The following is a 24,809-nucleotide window of genomic DNA, read 5'->3' on the forward strand; positions in this document are numbered from 1 at the left end:
TGTGGTTACCCTTTTGATAGAAACGTCACTAAATTTACTGCAAATGTCAGGCATACGTAACATGAGTTTGAAAAAGATCGAAACCCATAACGTAAAGTAAGCTACTGTTCATAATAACAAACAAACGTAATATTAAAATAAGAAAGTTGATATAAACTATCCAAACAATCTCTAAAGGAAGCTGGAAAGAGAATAAACTCCATTTAGATATAACTGAAATGATAGACTTCGGAAATAATGAAATATTAGTATCGCTACAATCACAAGTATTTGTGGTGGCGGTGGGTGGCAGGAAGTTGTTTAGTGATGGTGTTAGTAATACCAAATACAAATATGCAATGTCCAAATTGTAGTTCTGCTATAACCCGACTAGGTCAGTATGTTCCTCTGTCTGTGACGAAATATACCAATGTCAAATACAGTTTTTAGATGTATGTTCGTATTCCAAAGACTATGTCCTACCAAAAGACTCAATGGTAAGTCTGAAGGCTTATAACACTAAACTCCCGTGGTGGGCACAGCACACGTAGCCTATTCTAAAGCTTTGTGCTTATAAAGAAATAAACAAACAAAAATCAACAGACCCCACATTTTACTTGAATGAATATCCGTTTCTTTGGAAGAGAAGCATACATACATGTTTCTTCGTCAAACATCACATGAAACTCATGTCTAATTTTATGTCCTTGTGTAGAAGAAAACGCATAAAAGAGGAGCATGAATGCACGTTTTCCGACACAGTAAAACCATCATTGCATTTCTAAACTGAAAATGTAGGATACACGTTGTGCACGATTCAATTAAACCTGCATTCAAAAGATAACATGGTGTCTTGTGTAGGCTGTATATAACAAGTTAAATTCCTTCAAGTCCAACACAGCCACGGCTATTAGAGTATTTTATTACAGAGAAGTGGAGATTTCTACATAATCTGGTAAAATTAACAATAGCCAATTATGCGACTGCTGTCAACAAACTACCTCCAAATTTGAGTTCTTCTGACAAGAGCTTCTGCTTCACTGGTCATGTCAAGTTTGGCTTTGTTCTATTAATACAAAACTGTAAAACTTAATGTGTAATATAGAGAACGTTGTGTGAAGAAATAATATAACAAGTCACGTTAGCTGTGGAATAAACGAGCCTTACTAGTAATGCCAGTTTTATGGTGAAGCGAACCGTTAGAATTTAATACAATTACAAAATTATATTTGTAAAAAGATTTAGTTGTGTTAGTTTTTTCAGCTTGTAATCATTCTTTTGCAACAAATATATCTTAATGCCTTACATTTATAAGCATTTTTTATTAGAATGTAATATATATTCAGATAATTTTGACATTTAAAACAAAAGCTAGTAAAGTTTAACTTCAGACGACTTAGCATCAAAGGATTTTAGTTTTGCAGAAATCTATTAAAGCCGATATCAAAATGAAACACTTATATATTAAAACAAAAAATATTGTGTTTATTGAAATTTAAACCCATGGAGATATCATGTAATATAGAAATTCTGTCTAGACTGCTCCTATTGGAGTTAGTGCACCAAGTTTTGGTCATTATGCTACAGAAGGATTTTGTACACAGCCTAAAACATGTTCCACTAGAATAATCAAAGCAGGAGAAGCTAAGAAAAACTTAAATTACTGAAGAAAATTTTTCGAGAATGTAACAACTATAAGTTCGACATTCGTAGCAAATTCACTTCATGTTTATTTATTACACTCGGTTATTATCGTGTTACAGGAGTTTAAATTAGAGACCAAAGCCATTATTATGTTAGCAGTTTTTCTTTTAATAAAAATAACATCCATCCCTCTAAATACTCACACTGTAATATTTTTCTTTCAAAAGAATCATTTTAAAATATAATTCGCTCTAAATTCCATATTTATATTTAATTGTATTCCACGATATTTCTAATGTCCCTGATTAATGAATGACTTTTTTTATATATAAGTTCCAATAGCATTCTTACCAAAGATTCTCGCTAAAGAGACCTAAAAACCAAACCTTACTATAACAGTTACTGGTTCTAATAATATTCATGTAACCGAAACTATGGTTGGTTTTAATGGATAGAAGTTTCTATCTCAGTGGAATTAATCATTTTATTAATTACTCTGATCACGTTCTATTTTTGTTCTTAAGACCTTTGAGCTCAACATGTCCAGATGGTTAGGGCGCTCGACTCGTAATCGTAGGGTTACAGGTTCGAATCCCTGTTATACCAAACATGCTTGTTCTTTCAGCCGTGGGAGCGTTATTATGTGACGGTCAATTCGTTGGTAAAAGAGTAGCCCAAGAGTTGACGGTGGGTGGTGATGACTAGCTGTCTTCTCTTTAGTCTGACACTGCTAAATTAAGGAGAGCTAGCGCAGATAGCCCTCGTGTAGCTTTGCGCGAAATTCAAAAACAAGTAAACATACTTAAGAACTTTCATCAGTTAGTTCCTCTCGTATATTATACTGTATTGTTTTGGTTGTTTTTTAATTTCGCACAAAGCTACTCGAGAGCTATCTGTGCTAGCCGTCCCTAATTTAGTAGTGTAAGACTAGAGGGAAGTCAGTTAGTCATCACCACCCACCGCCAACTCTTGGGCTACTCTTTTACCAACGAATAGTGGGATTGATCGTCACATTATAACGCCCCCACGGCTGAAAGGGCGAGCATGTTTGGCGATATTATACTGTAAAGCAATATGATATTCAAAACACAAAGAGTTATTCGATACTAATCAAATTACGTATATGCTGTAACGTTAGTTAGCTTTCTGCATTTAAAAACCAAACATGTTACTTACGTATGAAGTACCTGGAAATGTTAATCAAAACACCAAACATCGGAACATATTCTGTTCATACGTAAACACCAGATACATCATTTATTGTTTGATTACCTCTTGTAATTAGAGAAAGTAGTTTATGCATGAGAAGAAATTAGCAATTTCTAATCACGTACTTTAGCATTGGGCCATTGTTTGCAGCTACTCAATCAATCTGCTGTGTCTCGAAGCAAATTATAATAATAGTTGGGACCTTCAGAAGACGGTGTAACTCTGTCACACATAAGTTTGCTTCTCTAGTGATATCCTGCAGTTATGTACTTCCCATATTATCTTGTGATATCCTTTACCTATGCACTTCCTACCTTCTTTAGCTGTACTTGCACCAGTGTACTTCTCGTCTTCCGACAGAAAGTCCATGAGTTACATTATACGTTTCATATTTTTAGTTTTATTTGTAATAAATACATATATAACGAAGACAGCGCAATGTCATAGCTCAATCGCACAGGAAGACTGGCGTATTGCTGGCTCCACTGATAAAAGTGAAGAGACCCTGTTCTGATACGACATGGGTTTACAACGAATCATTAGTGATATTTCTTATTAAACGTAACAACATAAGAAGCTTAATTAAATAAGATAAAAGTTAACTATGAAGTAACAAAAAGTGAACGTAGAGAAAAAAGTGGACCTTTCCTTTCTTTCCTGATACTTTTTAATTTATTACTTCTTCTTACAGATTTGAAATATGAAATTTTGATTCCCACCTCACTAGCTGTTATTAACGATGCTTGCGTCAGACTTTAAGGTTTTGTACTTAAAAACAAATATTAAGATAATTCTTACCTCTATCTGGATGAAATATTCTCTTTAGCCTTCCTAATGGCTCTTTAAGTCTACGAACATGATAGGTGAGAGTGGTGAGATCTTCCTTTTCTACCAGAGGACTCTGTGGTGGTTCTTCGCTACTTATGTCGTTCATTGAAGAAGAAAGCTGAGTGGAAGTATCACTTAGTGAAGGAATATTCACAGCACTTCTGCTACGAATATGAGTTTTAAAAATAGGCAAAGCTTTCATTCTTGGCAACGTGTTTTCTTTGACATCAGATGTAATATCCTAGAGGAAAGTAAACCGGTGATAATACATACATTTAACGTACTTCACTGAATTTTAGAAAATAAAACAAAACGATCATTTAACATTCTTTGATAAAGACAGTTAAATTTAAAACACTACCAGAGACTTGCAAAACATATGAAGTCAAATTAGCATATTTATTGCAACAATACTTCTTTAAAGACAAGATTATAACCGCAGACGCCGAAATACGTTGTCTGTATGTTTCAGGCCTAACATTAGTTAAGCTTTTATTAAGTATGGCCTACATTCGATAAAGCTAACACTGTAACTTGTATACAGTTTTGTTTTTTTTTTAGTTAGGCCTTAACTTCACCGTACTTATTCTATTGGCAAATAAATTTATAATGTTATTCTACGACCTAAAATTATACCTTGTTTAGAATCTTTTTAAGCTTTTAATAAGTTACTATACAAAGCTTTACTAAAGTATGTTTATGTTCGTTTCTCGTTTACATCTGTCGAAATATGTTCGTGCGCATTGCACATTTGGATAGAAAGGGGAGCGCGCATTTTCAGGACAGACAAAGAATGGAGTTATTATTACGATAAACTGGCATAATTATATACATAAATATTAGTTTAAGTAAATCAAAACGTTCGTAGTGGAAACAAAAAAGCACTCTAGCTAATTTTTATTGTGGTAAATTTTACAATACATAGTAAAAACATTTATTGTGTTCAGTTCCTCTACAAAACATTACGGATACAACGTTTATCATTTAGCGGGCGAGATTCTTTATTTCATAAATAACTTATTATATCTATCAAAACTTTAAACCGTTGTGTAAAAGAGCAATTCCTGCACCTCGAAATGATACTATTCATGACGTAAATAATCAATTATTGGAAAAGGTACCCGGACTAAATTTCACCTGCAAATCAACTGTTACTGTTCTAGTTACAAATGTACAAAAATACCTATTTCGAGGAACTTGGACACGTGTGCAGATAGCCCACAATAGAGCTTTGTGTTTAACAACAGACACAACTGTAAAGAATATTTCCAGACAAATAACTCCGATTAGCCTCAAAAACCACACTTTTTTCTTTTCTTTTTTTACCAGTGTCGCTTCCAGAAGGAAAAGTTAAATTTCAAATTCGCACATGCTCCTTAAGCATTTGAAATGCATTTTTCTACAATAAAAGTTTCTCGTATTATTTTTATCTGTCATCTGCATCGATTTTAGCAAAATATGTATTTCAAACAAAATATCATTACCTAAACTTTTAGTGTGCTATGCCAGTATTTTAAGGAAGTCCAAGCGCAAACCGTGTGCAAATTATTTTGACAATTTCATTTGTTTTAGCCCCTAACTGCACAATGTACTATCTGCGTTCTGTCCACTATGGGGAAACGAAACCCTGACTTTAGTACTGCAAGTCTTTAGATTTACCGTCGACTGTTTTAGTGATGACACTGTTAAGATTCGGTGACACGGGCGTTATAAAGTCTTAAAATTTCCATAAAACAAGTGGTTAAGGTACTCGACTCGTAATCCGAAAGTCGCGAGTTCGAATCCCCCTCTCACCGAACATGCTCGCCGTTTCAGCCGTGGAGACGTTATAATATGATGGTCAATACTACTATTCGTTGGTGAAAGAGCAGCCCAAGAGTTGCCGATGAGTGGTAACGACTAGTTGACTTCCCTCTAGTTTTACACTGCTAAATTAGGAACGGCTAGTGCAGACAGTCCTCGTGTAGCTTTGCGCGAAATTCAAAACAAACCAATCCATATAACATTAGTTTCTGGCAATTACCTTTACATCCCTAAAGTGTATTTAAAAACTTAAACTTGTGCCAACTAATTATAATTGTCGTAACATCATGTAAGAATACAATATTTCAAACTTTCCTTAGCAGCCACTTCAAGCAAATGCACATACACATATACATAGTTATTTACCTTCAAGAAACTTTTTTCTGGATCCACAGCCAAACTCACTTATTGCTTGGCATTTGTTTTATGTTTTTTGATATGCTCTGGTCCTTAACACAACAGAGAAAGAAACAGTAAAAGAAAGGGTTGGATGTGGCCGGTAATCAAACTGGACTTTGTTTCTTAGTATCAAATTCACACTTTTGATGCCAGGATAGTACACGTTTGGAGTTTTAACAATTTTCAAATAAGGAACACCTTACAAGACATTCTAAGCAAGATATTCTAACCTTCCAAGTGAATGTGGTACCTAGAGGTTCAAAGGTACTGATTTCACGAACGTGAATTCTAAAATACAGCTGTAAACTGTATTTTTTGTTATTATATGTATCACAATCTCTTCAACCAAGTGGCGAGTGTTGCAACGTATGACTCAATACGTGATGGCGCTTATTTATGCCAGTTATTTGTTCAGCTGTGGTTTTAATCAACCACAATCAAGGTTAGTACCAAGAAGAAACGGAAACAACTTTCTTTGTAATCACGATAAAAATGTGCATATATTTGAATTTGTTACTCGTCAGAACGTGCACTCTGTGTCTATATATAAATATACATACATATTTAATGTTAAATATAGATTATTATGCCTAGTCACGCACATATTGTTTTACGTAGGTTTTGTATCCGAAAGAGCGTCACGGCTTTGGAGGTTAAAAATAAAATGGTTCTGTTCTTTCTGTTGTTTTGGGAAATCTTACTAAATTCGGAAGAAAAACAACAAATATATGAAACATGAAAAGCCTTAACTACAAGTTTGGCGTGATTTGAATATCCACAGGTCAGAACTTCGATTTGTTTTTACGGTAACGTATCCGTTTCACAAACACTTTTTTAAATATCCCATGTTTATAGACGAACCAACAATGATAAGTGGACACCTAAACATATATCACTTTTTCAAGGGGGACCATCCATTCTGGCAGCCAAATCTTTGACTTGCCCACGTCGTAGCTGTTTCAGTCACGCAACATGTGGATGATGTTTATAATGTTACATAACTTTTCGGAGACGATGATTAATATTTAATTCAGAAACACGTGATGGCTAATGACCTAAACATCTATGGAACAAAGTTTTAGTCTTATCTATACCGAAATTTGATCCTTTTTTTGTCATCATAATACCATCGTCCAGCCGTGATATAAGTTTAATAGTTCAAAATGTAAGGATATATGGTATCCGTGAATTATTTAAATAACAGACAATTCAGTTATCAGCCTTGCTGAAGGAATTATTTAACATTAATTCTACTGTCAGCCTTCAACCCACCCAGAATAAAATATTTCGCTAAATCGTATCGTATTCCCTTTCAATATAAACTTTGGTAAAATTGAAATATATTATTCGATACCTTAAAACATTGTTTGAAGTGTGGAAAGACTGAAAATGAATTATAAAGTAAATGTTATACAAGCCATTCCTTTCATTAACATGCCTCAAAATGCATGGAATTTCCAGTATTCTGCCTTAGCGGAAGTTGTAGAACAATAGCAGGTTATTTTTTCCAACCGACAAGTCTGTTGATTTGGTTAATGCACCTGTATTCAGGTTAAAAAGGAAGGGGCACGAGGGAGCGTGCCTATCATGAGAAAATACTCTCGGGGAAGACAATCACCACGTGAAACGTAACGGTTCTCACGTATGTTACTGCTTGGAAAACCAAACGTAAGTTACGTTTTGTAACTGTATCTGCCTAAAAGGTCAGTTACCTCAGCGTGGCAACAAGTTAATATTTTTCACATTCTGGATGACATTATAAGTATGTGAAAAATATTAATTGAATGCTACCCTAAATCTTAATATTTTCCTCTCAACCACCTCATACTTAATCAAAGGGCTGTATCGATATTATAGACGCTGTCTTAATAACTGAAGTTTCATAGTTATTTGCAGTGGCGAAGTTAAGGTTGTGTGGCACAGGAGCTAATCATTCTTGTGGGCCCTACATCTCATGCAATTTTATATAGAATAAAATTATCAATGAACCCCCCCCATTAAGACCATGGGCCCTGGGGCTAAACCCCCTCTAGCCCCTACCCAAATACGCCACTGGTTATTTGAGCAAAACCTACGAATGATTAGGAATAAAAGATGTTTAAGTTGTTAATAGTTTCCAAGCCTTGCTGTTCTGGTAAATAGCAATAATAACAATTGATATTATATTTCAAAATGGAAAGAATTACTTAAAACATGGAAGTTCTTTTAAAAAACAACAACAGACTTGTCAACCATTTTGGCTAAAAACTTCGAATGTTTTTTTGTTTCAGGGAGGTGGGGAATAGAATACGTCATCTGGTGATTTAATATAATTAGAATAACCGTTACTGTCGGAAACAATTCACTAAACTTCATAAAAAACAGAAATACTTTCCACGATCCATCTACTATTCATCCGGATGTTTTACTTTGTTTAATAAAATGCTAAGAATACCGGACGGATCCGACAAGTTTTGGGGTGAATACCTGTAATATCTGACAGCATGTACCGCAGTTAAAGTTGGATGTCGTGTTTTAATATTCTAGTCTTGCTGCTGTAACCTATATCTGTGGAGCAAAATGTATTTTAAACATTTTGATATGAAACGTGGAAAAACGCGTGTCTTTAAAAAAAAAAAAAAAGACTCGAGTGAAAGAAAAAGAGCAAACTGTCTGTTCAAGGTAAATATGATTTTTCTTTTTGCACCCTTATTTAGTAACAATGGGAACAGTTTTTTATCTTATGCTAGCCTTTCTGTTTTGTTCTAAATAAAAGTAATTAAAATGTTTTTAATAACGTGTTTCGTTAGTCACATGACTAAATATCTAAACATTGAGGTTTTACTTTTAAGTAGTAGCGGAAACTTTATATTCATCGAAACAGAATAATCACTTTAATATGGTAGTACTACCAGTACGGTTAATTGGTGCAGCGTTAACACAATTTTAAGATCAGACTTAGAACACTTTTCTTTAGTGAGAATCAAGGTTCTATATAGTAGGGTCCCTCCCCCATAATCACACTGCGATATATATAAATATAAAAAATTGCAAATATTCATGAGATAGAACGCAAACAAGTGAGAGATAGAATGTTGTCTAATCATGTACAAACCAGATTGGTCTGGGGAAAACAGGTTTATACAGAGCTTGCGTCACTGCTACACTTCATTGTTGGCAAGTTTAAAATTTACTGACTTTTTTTGTGATTGTAAAGGGAAAGTCAAACCTGTTTTAACATGATAACACTAAATTTAGTACTAAACAAATTAGTCTATAACATTACATACACCCCATGATAGGATGCCTGTAATCGGTTTCACTGTGTCGCCCTCTGCTGGGAAAAGTTGATAAAATATATATTTGTGTTTAGTCTTTAACATTCTTTATAACATCACACAGAAGACTGTATTAAGCATGCCATATATTATTTGTTGACACACAGTCTCTACTTTCTTCAAGGTTATCACTCGACAACTGTTAATACTATTTTTTTTCTATAAATGTATAGAGTTTAATATCGTGGTACCAAGTTTGTATGTTTCGAGTATCCGTTGTACTTTGGCTACATTGCTTGTATGATGCAGTCTGACCTCTTTATGGCTGAGGTACGGTCACGCACTTAAAAACATAAACATACCAGACTGCTTTACTACAAATGACTGTGCAATAGTTATATTTACAGATGTTTTTTTTTACTACATGCATATTAGTAACTGCAGTGCAGAGGTATTGTTCAGGTTCCAGAACTTGCCTAAAGATGACGTTTCATGTTTTTAAAGCGTGCTAAACGCCTTCCTGCCTACGCATCGGAACAAAAACACGATATTGATATCAAATCTTACGGTTTTCTATTAAACAATTCGTCGACTTATAACTTATAAAGCAGCGTAATATAATTTCAAAGACTGATTTCAAACGGAAGCGAACATGATCTCCGAGAGCTTAATTTGTTTGTATTGTCATGAAGTAATATTTTATTTACTCGTGACCTTTCTCGAGTGATCAGCCGATGGAAAAGTGCATTAAGAAAATATATTGCTTGTACAAAAGCGTGCAGAAAACCATTAACAGAATCTAATAATGTTTCAAGATTTTCCCAAAAAGTTACGTAAAGGGATGTCTGCATATACACTGCTGGCCAAAATCTTAAGGCCAATGAACATAAAGAAAAAATATGCATTTTGCGTTGTTAGACTCAACCACTTATTTGAGTAGAGCTTCGAAAGATGAAAATAAGAAAAAGGAAAATAAAAATAAAAAACTTTTTTAGCATTTAATAGGAAAAATGTGAACACTATGAAACTAGTCTAAATACTAGCTGGTCAAAAGTTTAAAACCATACCAAAAAAAAAGTCCTAAACAGAGTAGGAAATGCTCAACAAGAGATCTCTGTAGAAAGTTGCACGGCCGTTATTGCGAATAACTGCAAACATTCGCTTTGGTATGGTCGATATAAGCGTTTGCAGAAGGTTGGCTGGAATGTTCTTCCAAGTGGTGAAGATGGCTTCACGAAGATCATGCACTGTTTGGAAATGAGATCAATTTCTGTAGACTTCCCTTGCCATCCACCCCTAACATTTTCAATGGGGTTCAGTTCGATGGTCCAAAAGAATCACGTTATTCGCCATGAAAAAGTCATTTGTCCTGCGGGCATTGTGGATTGCAGCGTTGTCCTGCTGAAATATCCAGTAATTTCCACACAAACGAGGGCCTTTAGTCAATAAGGATGCTTTTTCCAACATGCAAATGTAGTCAGCTGCTGTTTGACGCCCCTGTATAACCTGAAGCTCCATGGAAGGAGAAAGCATCCCAGATCATGATGTAACCTCCACCACTGTGTCGTGTAGAAAATGTCTCCGGTGGGGTATCCTTATCGTGCCAGTAACGTTGGAAGCCGTCTGGATCATCCAGGTTAAATTTTTTCTCATCAGAGAACAAAACCTTCTTCCACTTTTCTACGTCCCATGTTTGGTGCTTCTCAGCAAAGTTTAATTGAGCTGTTTCGTGGTATGGAAGGAGGTATGACCTTTGAAGATGTTTACGGTTTGTAAAGCCTTTGTCCCGTAGATTCCGTCTTATTGTTCTTGAACTGCATTCTGCATCCGTAAGGGCCTTAATCTGGTTCGACGATCGGCTGATGTCTTACTAGACAACCCGTCGAATCCTCCTGCACAACGCCGGCGAAATTTTCTTGGGCCAACCACTTGAAATTCTCATTCCGTATCCCTCAGGGTCTTTTAAGAAACTTACAACAGCAGTTTTACTACGCCCGATCTCACCAGCGATGGCATATTGAAAGAAACCTTGCTTTTGTAGTTCGACAATTCTTCCACGTTTAAACTCTATCAACTTTTTAGCCTTTTCCATGTTTTTACCCAATGTAGCACAGGAGATGTCAGTGGAAGATGTTGACAATGCTAATGCTTGAACACAAATGACTAAATTTCGTTACGTGTTCACCGATTAATGCTTCGTTTCAGTATGGTCTTAAACGTTTGGCCAGCTGGAATTTTGGCTAATTTCATAGTTTTCACATTTTTCCTATTAAATGCTAAAATGTTTTTTATTTTTATTTTTCCCTTTTTTATTTTCATCTTTCGAAACTCTACTCAAATAAGTGGTTGAGTCTAACAATACAAAATGCATATTTTTTTCTTTATGTTCATTGACCTTAAGATTTTGGCCAGCAGTGTATCTATATCTGGTTTTGCATTTATACAATACAGAGAGAGCATTTAATGAACAGCACCCGCTAGTAACTCTTAAAGTAGTTTTGTCTGATCGAATAGTGGAATTTGGTCTAGGTTTATCTTGCAGAAAAGAGTCACACACCATGAATTTCTAGATTCACAGTCTGTCAAGTTAACCTCTAGGCTGACTATCAAATAATGTTTCATAATTATTTTTAAGGAAATCAAATGGTGGTAAGGAAGATATACTGAAGAAGTAGAAATAGAAAGAAGTTTGTTTGGGAATTTCGCACAAAGCTACTCGAGGGCTATCTGTGCTAGCCGTCCCTAATTTAGCAGTGTAAGACTAGAGGGAAGGCAGCTAGTCATCACCACCCACAGCCAACTCTTGGACTACTCTTTTACCAACGAATAGTGGGATTGACCGTCAATTATAACGCCCCCACGACTGAAAGGGCCCTAGAAAGAAGTGTAGAGACAAATAATATCATTGGCCCTGCATGGCCACGTGGGTTAAGGCGTTTGACTCGTAGTTTGAAAGTCGCGGGTTCGAATCCCCGTCGCACCAAACGTGCTCGCCCTTTCAGCCGTAAGGGCGTTATAATTTGACGGTGAATCCCACTATTCTTTGGTAAAAGAGTAGCTCAAGAGTTGGCGGTTGGTGGTGATAACTAGCTGCCTTCCCTCTAGTCTTAGACTGCTAAATTAGGGACGGATAGCACAGATAGCCCTCGTGTAGCTTTACGCAAAATTAAAAGAAAATAATATCTACTATCGTATTAAAAATGTTGATGTGGGATGTCGTTTTGGAAACGAATGGAGTTTAGAGGCGAGACATCCTTACAATCACACTGAAAATCCTGATGCTTTTTGGAAATGAAATGAACATTTCGTTTGAGTTTGTATATAAATAATGAATGGTTTTGGAAACAAAGTTTATATGACTTATTTACAACTTTTCATAAAAACTAGAAGAAAAAAAGTTGAATATTTAGGCATAACCTTTAACGAATTGAAAGGCTTTGCGCAATATTACGAGTAGCCGACAACAGGTGTGATATTACATTATAATAATAATTTTAACCACTTTATCCTTGGATTTGTTCAATATGACTTTCCAGTAACCCTCGGTGGACTCATGAGATAGCTCGATGTGGCTTTTCTATAAAAAAACGCACAAACAATTTCCAGTAGAGTTGTTACCAATTTTATGTTGAGATAATATTACACCTTTATCGACTGAATAACTTAAACTTCATCAGCTTAGCTGTTATACATCGTAAGATTTTATGTTGCATGAATTTGTTACCAATGTAAAAAAGGCATTATTGTCGTTTGTTGAATTTCGCACGAAGCTTCTTCAGGATCACCTGCGACAGTCGGCCCTCATTTTGCTGTGGTAGATAAGAGAATACTTAGCCAACTGATACCATCCATCGGCAGTTCGTTGGCTGTTCTATTTATATTAATGAGATTAGATTTGGCATAAGTTATTATAACGCACACATTACCGCAAAAGTGCGGAGCAAGATACGTTTCTAGAGCGGAAACTTGGCGCGAACCACCGAAATTTGGATCCACAGCTTGATATGTAAACCATTGGGCAGAAAAGTTTTGCTAAAACAATAAAATCTTGATATTGTTTATTTAAACAGATGCTGTTCTAAATTTGGATACAGAAAATGGATTAAATAGGAGATGCTTTAAAATCAAGTACTCTGCGCATTATAGACAGATAAATAAAATATACTATAAAAAGCACACACATACTTGCATAGAACAAAAATAGCAGACTGAAATATTAAACTCGTTCAAATTAAAGAAGTTTGTTTGTTTTGAATTTCGCACAAAGCTACTCGAGGGCTATCTGTGCTCGCCGTCCCTAATTTAGCAGTGTAAGACTAGAGAGAAGGCAGCTAGTCATCACCACCCACCGTCAACTCTTGGGCTACTCTTTTACCAAAGAATAGTGGGATTGACCGTTACATTGTAACGCCCCCACGGCTGAAAGGGCGAACATGTTGGGCGCGACGGGGATGCGAACCCGCGAATTACGAGTTGCACGCCTTAACGCGCTTGGCCATGCCGGGCCTAATTTAAGAGGTTTTAGAAACAATAGTTAAATATATTTGTATTTTCTAATTTTGAAAATTAATTTGCATATTAGCTTATAACTGTTTTTTTTTTTTAGATTACGTTTCTTACAAATACCAGTGAAATATTATTGTAAATACTGAAAAAGTTTTAAAAAGTTGAAATTCGTTCAATTCAGTTACAGTTTCACAATGTAGCATTTTATGTAAACCTTTAGTGTTATATGTCATTATTGAACTGTTATTGTTATTTATTGTGAATCAACATTACTGACTTGAAAATTTCACACCTGTGGTTTGTACTGAAACTCACAACTACAACTCTGTTTTTGTCTTTGCAGTGCTCAGAGGATTAGTATTGTACTCCTCTCCCCTCCCTCCCTCCCCAGTAGCAAATTGGTATGTCTGCGGACTGACAATACTAGAAACCGAGTTTTGATACTCATGGTGGGCAGACAACAGATAGGTGTGTCATTGCGCAGCTTTAAATAGTTTTAAAAGCCACAGCCCTAAAGGTGCATGTGTCACGTATCAAACATATATTCGTAACCTTTCTTGTCTTTAGTTACTCCAATGGCCCGGCATGGCCAAGCGCGTAAGGCGCGCGAATCGTAATCCGAGGATCGCGGGTTCGCGCCCGCGTCGCGCCAAACATGCTCGCCCTCCCAGCCGTGGGGGCGTTATAATGTTACGGTCAATCCCACTATTCGTTGGTAAAAGAGTAGCCCAAGAGTTGGCGGTGGGTGGTGATGACTAGCTGCCTTCCCTTTAGTCTTACACTGCTAAATTAGGGACAGCTAGCACAGATAGCCCTCGAGTAGCTTTGTGCGAAATTCCAAAACAAACAAACAAGTTACTCGAACTTACTTCCGACTGGTACTGCTAAATAAAGAGACACCACAATAACCGTTCCGTGTATCTAGTTTTTACTTTGTGATAATGCTGCCTGTTTTGTTTTGTTTTGTAACACATTTTAATCTTTTCCCAACTAAGTATTTCACTATTAGGAAAGTAGCAAAAAGGTAAATTCCGCTATGAATCAAGCCGGATGTTTGCTAATATTATACAAACAGTAACTTTTTTTCTGTATAACTTGCTAAAGACAACTGATACCCATATCTCGATGCAATACAGAACCCTCTTGCGGTTTTGAACAAGAGTATGAATGGTAATAATTTAAATATATACACCTGCATAATGGATATAGACGAAAATAACAAAACCAGTTATTTCAAAGTTTAAAGAAAATAAAATATAGCTTTTCTTTTATATACATCAAAACTCATAACACTCAGTTACTACTTTTAGATAACATGTTCTTAACGCCGTATGTTTGATAACGAACAAAATATTTAATTATAACACTTGCTCTTAACTGTGTATCATTAAAAACAGAAAGTTGTGAACAAACAGTGGCACAGCGGGATGTCTGCGAACTTATAAAGCCAGAAACCAGGTTTCGATACCTGTAGAAGGCAGAACACAGATAATATATGTTATTTATGCTAAACGACAAGCAAACAAACGAATACTGGTTGAGCTTGCATTGCTCTATATGTTTGTGAATAGTTGTTAAGGTTCAAGAGTGGGTTTAAAAGTTAACAAAATTAAGAAAAAAACATGTTTAAAATGATTATATCTTTAAAACAAGTTGTCTTAGTAGTTACGTCCTTTAGAGTTGTTTTACAAAACGCAGTTTTATTCCGGAAAGTTTGTATGTTGTACGGAATGTTTGAATGTCATAAAGTGTTTAGTAGGTGTCCACCATCCTAACGTCTATCTCTAAATGAATGTACTGTAATATCATATTTTCTGGACATTATCCACTGGCCAGCGCAATATAATGCATACTGGCTTTTATAATGTTCATATAACCTAGCTTGTATGGTTGAATGAGGCAGTATTTGTATTATATATTTATGGTAAAGGTTATTCGCCATCATTTCTTGTTTTTAACTACTAAATGGAGGGAAGTCAGGCAGTAAGCAATATTTTGCCACTCGCCATCAACTCTAAAGACATTGCTAAATTAGGGACGGCCAGCACAGATAGCCCTCGTTAAGCTTTGCGCAAAATTCAAATACAAACAAACTACTCTGAAGAATGTCTATCAGTTTTATAACGCACTCAGCGTAAATAACAAAGAATTATTGTGGTATTATATGAATTCGATCTCGGCTTGCCATCTTTGAAGTTGAGAGCTCAACCGTGGGGTCAACTCGCCCCTCTCACTAAAAAACAGGGGGAAAATGTGTTACTTCCTGAACAGAACTGATGATCTTTCATATGGCTATGGTGAAACTTCTTCTTTAGAACAAGTAGCTGTTTGGGTATAATAAATTTCAGTGTGACATTTTCTGTACTTGGATTTGTGGTTACATATATATATCTTATCACAGCATAATATTATGTCTTTTGAAAGCCATGACTTTAGAACAGCATGCAACGACGTTTTTTTACTAACATCGTCTGGCCAGGTGGGTTAAGGCACTCGACTCGTAATCTGAGGGTCGCGGGTTCGAATTCCCATCGCACCAAACATGCTCGCTCTTCCAGGCGTGGGGACGTTATAAGTTACGGTCAATCCCACTGTTCCCTGTTAAAAGGGTAGTCCAAGAGTTGACGGTGGGTGGTGATGACTAGCTACCTTCTCTCTAGTCTTACACTGCTAAATTAGGGACGACTAGCGCAGATAGCCCTCGACTAGGACTGCACGAAATTAAAAACAAAACAAAACTAACATAGTCTTTAATGAGTGTCTCTAAGTTGGACTTATAGACTACCCATTCGAGAGGTTCTCTTGTCTACCAACGTGTTGATGATAATTTCATAATACATAATACAGGTTGTATAAACGTGTTACATCAACAAAACAGTAAATTTTTCCAATTAATATAATATGTTACTCCATTTTTGTACATCTTTCACGAACGAATTGTATTTATTAAAACGTATTAAAGATCGACAACCTTTTCTTCGACCTTACCTCTTTATGCCCTTAAATGTAAAAGGTTTTTAACCTGACGCGTACAGCGTCTGCTGCGTTTTAAATTGGGCCAAGTATCAAGAAACACATTTACTGCCGCTGAGAAAGAAGGCCGACATAAACCGCCCTGCAGGAGTGTAGGTTTTAATTAAAAATCTCGAAAGGAGGTACGTGTTTAATCGGTACATATATCTACACCTTGAACTAGTTTTCACGAACAGATGTAGCAACGACTTTGGAATTCTCCGCTAGCCTATTCCCAGTTTTTCTCAAACTTTCAATTTGTTTTTATTAATCCGGTCTTTGGCCCTTTTCGTTAATACATTAATAACTCAGGTAATTTTCAAGATAAATTATTTTAATAAATTATTACAAAGTTCCATGGAACGCATTGAATAAAACGGGTTTTCGTACTTAAGGGCGGGGCCTGTTCTTGTTTTCGTTAATGACTGAAAAACCTTAGGAATTTAAAGAAATGACAAAAAAATGAAAGTATTACTTCCAAAATCACAGGGTAAATGTCATTTTGCCACTGACGAATAGCTTTTATTAAATAATAAAAATAATTAGTATACTGTGTTGAGTCTGTATTCCAAAATCCTATATTTAAAAATTTACTGATATAATTAAATATTTAGATATTTAATATTAGACCCCTACCGGCCTACGCGAAAGAATGGGTAAAAAAAACACACAACAGGAGAATAGTATTTTCACACAAAACATGATTCATCAGAGACAAATCAAAATAAAACTTTTCGTTGTTCACAATACGCAGACAAAAATATGTGTAGAAAAACTAAAGTTCGTAGATAGAAGAATAGAACAAAGAGAATATTTGTACTCAATAAACGTTTAGTTCTGAGCGCTATCCTGATTAAGGCACTCGAATCGTAATCCGAGGGTCGCGGGTTCGAATCTCAGTCACACCAAACATCCTCGCCCTTTCAGGAATGGGGTCGTTATAATGTAACAGTCAATCCCACTATTCGTTGGTCAAAGAGCAGCCCAAGAGTTGGCGGTGCATTGTGGTGGCTAGTTGCTTGCCTTCCTTCTTGTCTTACACTGCTAAATTAAGGACGACTAGCATAGATAGCCCTCGTGTAGCTTTGCGAGAAATTCAAAAACAAACCAAGGCTGAGCGCTATCCATACTATAATATATATTACGGGTCATTAAAAAGTGATTATAAAGGTACAAAATTTACTTATTTAATTATTTTTATACTTTAACATGAATATGTAAATGTATATTTTAATAAAAAGTGGATAGTTTTGTAGAAGCATATGATTCACATAAACCACCATCCAAAACACGAAAACAAAAAAACATTACCCAAAGGTAACGCTCTGTAACAAAGAGATCTATCTGAAGTGGTACCTCTGCCTTATTTGTGTCGTTATTGTACTCGCTTCACTCCTAGATAATTAGGACAGTAATACGTAAGACGGTAAAAATGAAAATCTTTGAGAAGCAGTTGGAATGTGATTGGGATAACTGGATTATTAAAGTCTTGGTGTTACAAATCCACTCCAGATATGCAGGTATATATTATAATAATTAGATGTACGTTCAAAGGGTTACCGAGAATGTTCTGTTTCAAAAGTATGTAAAACCAAAATTAAAGGCGCAGATAGCCTAGTTGCTTTGCGCCATAAAACACCAAACCAGCCAACCAACCAAAATTAAGTGTAATAAATATTTTTATCTCTTGTTTTTAAAGTTCACATGTCATGCTGTGTTGTAGACTACAGAGTGCATTCTCGGATTCATAACAAGCGCACGTTTTACTGACGTCACTATGATACAAATATAAACGTTAAGCGTCCATATGTAACGTCATTTTAGTGCCTACTAACTGACTGACAGACAACACAATAGTGTATCGAGAAATCAAATGTACGTACATACTGCAATATTTGAGAGCTACGATTAAAAGCTAAAAGGTGCAGGTGTCATTTCTATGATTTATCAGCATCATATAAACGGAACTTTTAGTATTTTGAAAATCACGTCCTGTCCACTTGGTAGTGTTTGTTTTTGAATTTTGCACAAAGTTACTCGAGGGCTATCTGTGCTAGCCGTCCTTAATTTAGCAGTGTAAGACTAGAGGGAAGGCAGCTAGTCATCACCACCCACCCCAACTCTTGAGCTACACTTTTACCAACGAATAGTGGGATTAACCGTCACATCATAACGCTCCCACGCCTGAAAGGGCGAGCATGTGTGGTGTGACTGGGATTTGAACCCGCGACCCTCAGATGATGAGTCGAACACCTTAACCCACATGGCTATGCCAGTCCCCCACTTGGTAGTAAAAAAGAAGTTTGTGTTTTTTCGTATGTAATTCTTTTGATTATAAAATATGACTAAACTATATTTATACGGATAAAAGTTAGGAGTTTGAATCATGCGGCGGGCAAAACACACACACTTTGTTCACATTTTGTGTTTACATTCTCGCTTCCCTATCAGCATTGAAAACGCCCTTCACAAAATAATATCTGCATTTGTATGTTTGTTAAATTTCGCGCAAAGCTACTCGAGGGCTACTTGCGCCATCCGTCCCTAATTATAAAATGGTAGAAGGAAGACAGCTAATTAACGGAACACACTGCCAACTCTTGAGCTATTCATCAACGAAACACTGTAATATATCCATAGCTGAAAGGGCGAGCATGTTCGGTGACAGGATTCGATCCCGTGACCCTCAGGTTTTAAGTCAAATGCTCTAACCATCGGGTCGTGCCAGCTCCTCTTAAGATAACAAAAATAATTTTTAACCTTTCAAATATCAAGACAAATCGCATATACCAATTGCAAAGGTCCCAGGTTCGTTTTTAGAAAGCGGTAAAAAAGAATTACTTCTAATCAATTGTATTTCACATTAATTAACGTAATATGTGGCCGAGTGCATTATCAGATTTGTTATCCAACTCCCTCAACGGTACTTATAAAACAAATTTAAAGTACAGAATAATTACCCGAATATAAAGCTGTTGGTCATTGTTGTTTTGACGTTAAGCACAAAGCCACAAATGGGCTATCTGTGCCCTCCCCACCACGTATATCGAAAGCTATTGGTTTTGAACTTTTGACTAAAAGTATTAAGACATAATTTAATTTAAAAAAACAACAACATTGGTAACGTGGAAGAAAGCATACTAAAGACCAACTGACGAAAACATTGTGAAAACGAAAATTCTTACCTGAACATAAAAACAACTTGTACTTGATTTTAGAATTTGTTTCTTGTTTTTACACGCAAAGCATAATGCTTTAGCTATTTCTAGAACATTGTTCATGCTTGAACTACATTGTCGCAAGTTTTCAGCAGCAATGACTGATGTCTCAAGCGGTCTACTCATAATTTTTTAATGAAAACTGTTGTTCCTTACTCACAGGAACATGGCGCTGTAAATTTTCATTTCTAACGGTTTTTTAATAGACAGTTTCGCAGAACTCGTTGGATGTATCTTTCTGATACTAACAGCGTCAGTAATACAGACTTTTCTTGTGTTCATTATTTTCGGAGGATGAGAGTTTGCTTACGATAATATCCAATGAAACGGTTATATTCCTTGCAAGTTATATCACACATTTGGTGATGTATGCTGAAGTCATGGTTACGATCAACTCAGGTATTGGTTACACAACTCAGATATGACATACACAGCGATATGCGCACACACAGAAGCTGTTTTCTGTTTTTCTAGATTCAAATATAATTTTCAACTTTGAATAGGAAATTCCTTTCATAGTAAACCTTTTCCACATTTTTAGATCTCGCTGCTTGACTAACAAAACGTCGTTCCTGTTAACACTAACTTCAAAGGTAAATGATAGAAAACTGTATTCGGGTGTGTGGTGGATGTTTCAACAGTTTATACGACAGATGGCACAGCACATCCAGAGCCATACGTCACTTCTACGTGCAACAAAATCATCCTGGGTTTATATAGTTTTGTCTCACGATATTATTACTAGATTCTAACACGTTGAACGGAATATCCGTTAGGTTTGAATCACCAGGTGAGCAACCGGTGACTGCTTTACAAAACTTCGTACCGAGTTATGAGAACAGCTCGTGCAGGATGGTTGAGTTCTAGGCCAACCAAAACCACGCCTCCTCACTTCCTGAGCTCTAGGTGCAGCTCGAGCAGTTTCCGGGCGAGCATTTGAGTTCTAGTTGTTAGCTTAGCGGTATTTATGAATAACATACTTAAAATAATAACTTCAAAACAATAACGCAAGTACTGTAATTAAATGTCAGTCTGAAGTTCTGAATACGCTAGTAAAAAGTCGAAAATTATGCTCTTTTTGATTTAAAAAATCTAAAGATGTCCTGCTCGTAATATAAAGGTCTTATTAATTTATAGTCAGCACGGGTATGATAAATAAACATATTGATGTGTCTGAGTAAATGGAACAAATATAGTGCTATTTTATCATTTAGTTATTCTTTGGGGCAGGAGCGTAGATTTTTTACACCCGATGGGGGGATGATTTTTGCATCCACTTATGTGGACTGTTCAATTTGCAAACTAGTAATATCTGATTACGTGAACCTGAAAGCTGTAAACATGCACTCACAGAGTAATCTTTTTGCCAATGTATACTTAGGCCTACTGACTGATACTTACGAAGTTGCGAATTATAACTTTGATCGAAAAGCTTAGAAGCACGCCTATATTAAAGATATACATTTCGGCTACCGAAAAAGCCTACATCTAGGCTTAATTATGTAATTCGATTGGTAAGAACACGAGAATCACAAGAACAAACACACAATTTGTAGGCCTGTGATGCAATAAAATAATTCAACAGACCAAACTGTAGGGAGGGATGATTGTATGCACCATACTCCCCACCTAAAATGAAGAGGGGGATGTATACCCTCCATCTCCCCAGGATCTACGCCCCTGCTTTGGGGGCAGGAACTACCCCTTATACAAGTTTTCTGGAAAAAAACACTAAACAAATTGAGTCAAATATATAAACAACATTATTAATATCATAGAATATTTCTGGGATACTTTAAAAATTTGGAATGTATCACGTTTGTTATAGGAAAGTGATTGCCAAGCAGATAATATTATTTGAATGAAAAGAGTTTCTGTGATGTTAACTATAACAACGTAGTTCTGAAAAAGACGTCAATGTTCTACGTACACGCTATCTAAAGTAAGATCGCCGACTGAAAGAAACCAGAATCTATAGATAGTTGTAAAAATCCATTAACAAATCGATGGTTAGTACAAGAAAACAAGTAGGCATTTCGAAGTAGGTCAGGGCCAGAAGGCCAATATAAAAAACCGAGGAGACCGTGGTTCTTAGGAATCAAGATTGCTTTAAGGCAAGAAACTGATTTAAATATTACTAACTGCAACCCTACTGTGTTCTTTATTTAGCGATTTGGGAGAAGATTATTGGATTATGACGTCATGGAGGTGAACGATTCATAGAAAGCGTCAACATGTTAGCTGAAGAATGAACACTTTATATGAAGCTAAGCTATGTGACACACATGTGCGATGCGTGACCCAAAACGACTTTTTTCTTCTCTATAATATACGATGTTGATTTGCATTCTTCATTTCAGCCTCCACCCACCCATACAAAATCTACAGCGTAAAGGAAATAAAATACAAGTTACTATAATGCACGATGGACAGCATTTAACAGGTAGCAGCTTATGACTAAAAAACAAAGAAAGTCCCGAGCAACGGATGAATATATATTAGTTTGTTTATCATTTTACTAAGTTCTAGTAGAATAACTTAGCAAAACAGCGTGAAGGCAGAAGTGGTATTATCACATCTGTATGTCTGTTAACGTGTGGAAGTGACTATGAAAAGACAAATCACATACATGCACCAAGAATTCATATCGTAATATTTAGTTCATAGTAGTGTAAGAAACATCGCATGGTAAAGAGTAGATATGATGTGTGTAGTAAATTATTACTAGCTCACCCGCTGTGCTAACAATGTAACCGGGTTTTGAGCCTCTTGGTGACGATAAACGTGACTAGCATTGGTGTGTAAAGAAAATTACGAAGTAGCTGTGCAAATGTCTTTGTTTGTTTGATTTGAATTTTGCACAAAGCTACATGAGGGCTATCTGCACTAGCCGTCCCTAATTTAGCAGTGTAAGACTAGAGGGACGGCAGCTAGTCATCCCCACCCACTGCCAACTCTTGGACTACTCTTTCATCAACGAATAATGGGATTGACCGTCACATCATAACGCTCCCATGGCTGAAAGGGCGAGAATATTTGGTGCGACGGTGATTCAAACCCGCAACCCTCAGATTACGAGTCAAACACCTTAACCCACCTGCCCGTGCCGGGTCATACCGCATGTATCAGAATTGTATTTCCAATTTGTTTGGTGTTTCGTGTGATTTGACCGATAATTTGAGGCTCAAAGTGTAAATAAACTTAGCTCCTATAGATGTGTTTACATCAGGAATTTACACTTCCTAAGATGGGGGCAACTCTTTTACTTAATGGCATTGGAAAATAAAGGATAATAGATCAATATGAGATACCACTATCATCTAAAAAAGACCTGCAAGAAGTCGTATTTCAGCGACGATAACTAAAAGGCGTCGTCTTCAAATAGGTGAGAATACACAAGCACAAAGTTAAGTGGCAAATGTTGTCTACTTGACCCAAACAATACGAAACAAAATAAAAAGAACATCCTTTGGAAAAATCAACACAATTTACCTATAGAGAATTACTTCCAAGATATACCCGTTCAAACATTGTATACCTCAAGCAAGTAGAAATGAAAGACAGTCTTACTATTCTATATGAAGACATATCCGTCAGTTAAGTTACCGGATATAAAATTCACGGATTTTTGTGTGATATGACTGTTGAACTAGATGCTTGGAAATTTATGTCCTCATACATTATAAGAATTACTTAAAACAAGCACGATGGAGTGGTGTGCTTTAAACATGACAGCCTTATTACCGATTGTTTTGTTATTGTTTGTTTGGTTTCTGAATTTCGCGCAAAGTTACACGAGGACTATCTGCACTAGCCGCCCCTAATTTAGTAGTGTAAAACTAGAGGGAAGGCAGTTAGTCATTACCATCCACCGGTAATGGGCTACTTTTTTACTAGGAATACAGGGATTGACCGTAACAGGGAGAGCATGTTTGGTGTGATTTCACGACCCTCAGATTACGAGTCGACAGCCGTAATCACCTGGCCATGTCAGGCCTTTTGCAGTTGAAACTATGCTACATGGTTCTTATCAAGATGCACAGCCATCAAATAGACATAACTGAACGTCGACTGTATAATGATGTGATGAGGCTCTGTAAACTAAGCTTGCTAGTATTGAAAATACAGCCATTTGATAATTACCTCCTCAAATAAGTAACATGGTGTTAAGTAGTAGCTGAACATCACTACTGTAGAAATTAATTATTGGAGTTTTAATAAGTATCCTCATTCAATGCATTATTTATCGTTTATTTGAATAACTTTGTAATATAATGTAAGGTACTTGAATAGCGTTTTCGTTTTCTGGTACTGTGAAATGAAATATATTCAAAAAATTCATCACATCTAAAAATGAGTAGAAAAAATCAGCTGTACCATTCAGCATAATTTTACGCATTTTTCTTGCATAAACTAGACGACGTTAGTCGAAATGACTAGACTAGATGGTTTAGATGCATTAAATATTATACATGAATATGATTGCTAGGAACTCAGAATCAAAACCTTCTGAACAAAACTTACATTTTGCTCGCTTTACTTCGATGTTTCCAAGTGCCTCATAAAAAAGTCTGCAGGTTTACGACGCTAAAATTTAGGTTTTGATACTCTTGAGAGGAGGGGAGAGCACAGGTTTTCCATTGTGCAGCTTTTTGGTTAAAAGCAACCATATCAAGCCAGGTCTTAACTTAGATTGTAATTGTAGAGTCATGATAGACTTTATGATAAAGTTTGTTTATGATATATATATCATCAAAAACAAAGTTTGTCCAACGTAAGTTTTCAATGGTAGAGAGTGGTGAAGTAAAATAACAACAACAGCATAGATGTCCTTGACTCATTAACTAAAGGGTGTGCGAACAGCTGTGAATATTATATGGTTAGATGTCATGGAAACTTGTAAAACAGAAGTTAAGCGGAATTTATGACCAGTATGACCTCGATTACAGAATGG

At 36.1% G+C, this 24,809-nt stretch overlaps 1 protein-coding gene across 7 annotated transcripts in view; it reads right to left on the minus strand.

The window, feature by feature from the left end:
- Window positions 1-24,809, minus strand: part of LOC143223265 (rho GTPase-activating protein 45-like) — a 117,851-nt gene that overhangs the window by 77,234 nt on the left and 15,808 nt on the right. For 4 of the 7 annotated variants that reach the window (XM_076450998.1, XM_076450995.1, XM_076450996.1 and 1 more), the window contains one exon: window positions 3,631-3,901. In XM_076450998.1, the coding sequence (XP_076307113.1) occupies window positions 3,631-3,862 (232 nt within the window). In that variant the 5' untranslated portion in view covers window positions 3,863-3,901. Of the gene's footprint in view, window positions 1-3,630; window positions 3,902-5,829; window positions 6,076-19,822; window positions 20,697-24,809 lie in introns of those variants that run through there. The other 3 variants (XM_076450994.1, XM_076450999.1, XM_076451000.1) reach the window with 3 other exon arrangements.

Source organism: Tachypleus tridentatus, chromosome 8 (genome assembly GCF_004210375.1).
Source record: "Tachypleus tridentatus isolate NWPU-2018 chromosome 8, ASM421037v1, whole genome shotgun sequence".
NCBI lineage: Eukaryota > Metazoa > Arthropoda > Merostomata > Xiphosura > Limulidae > Tachypleus > Tachypleus tridentatus.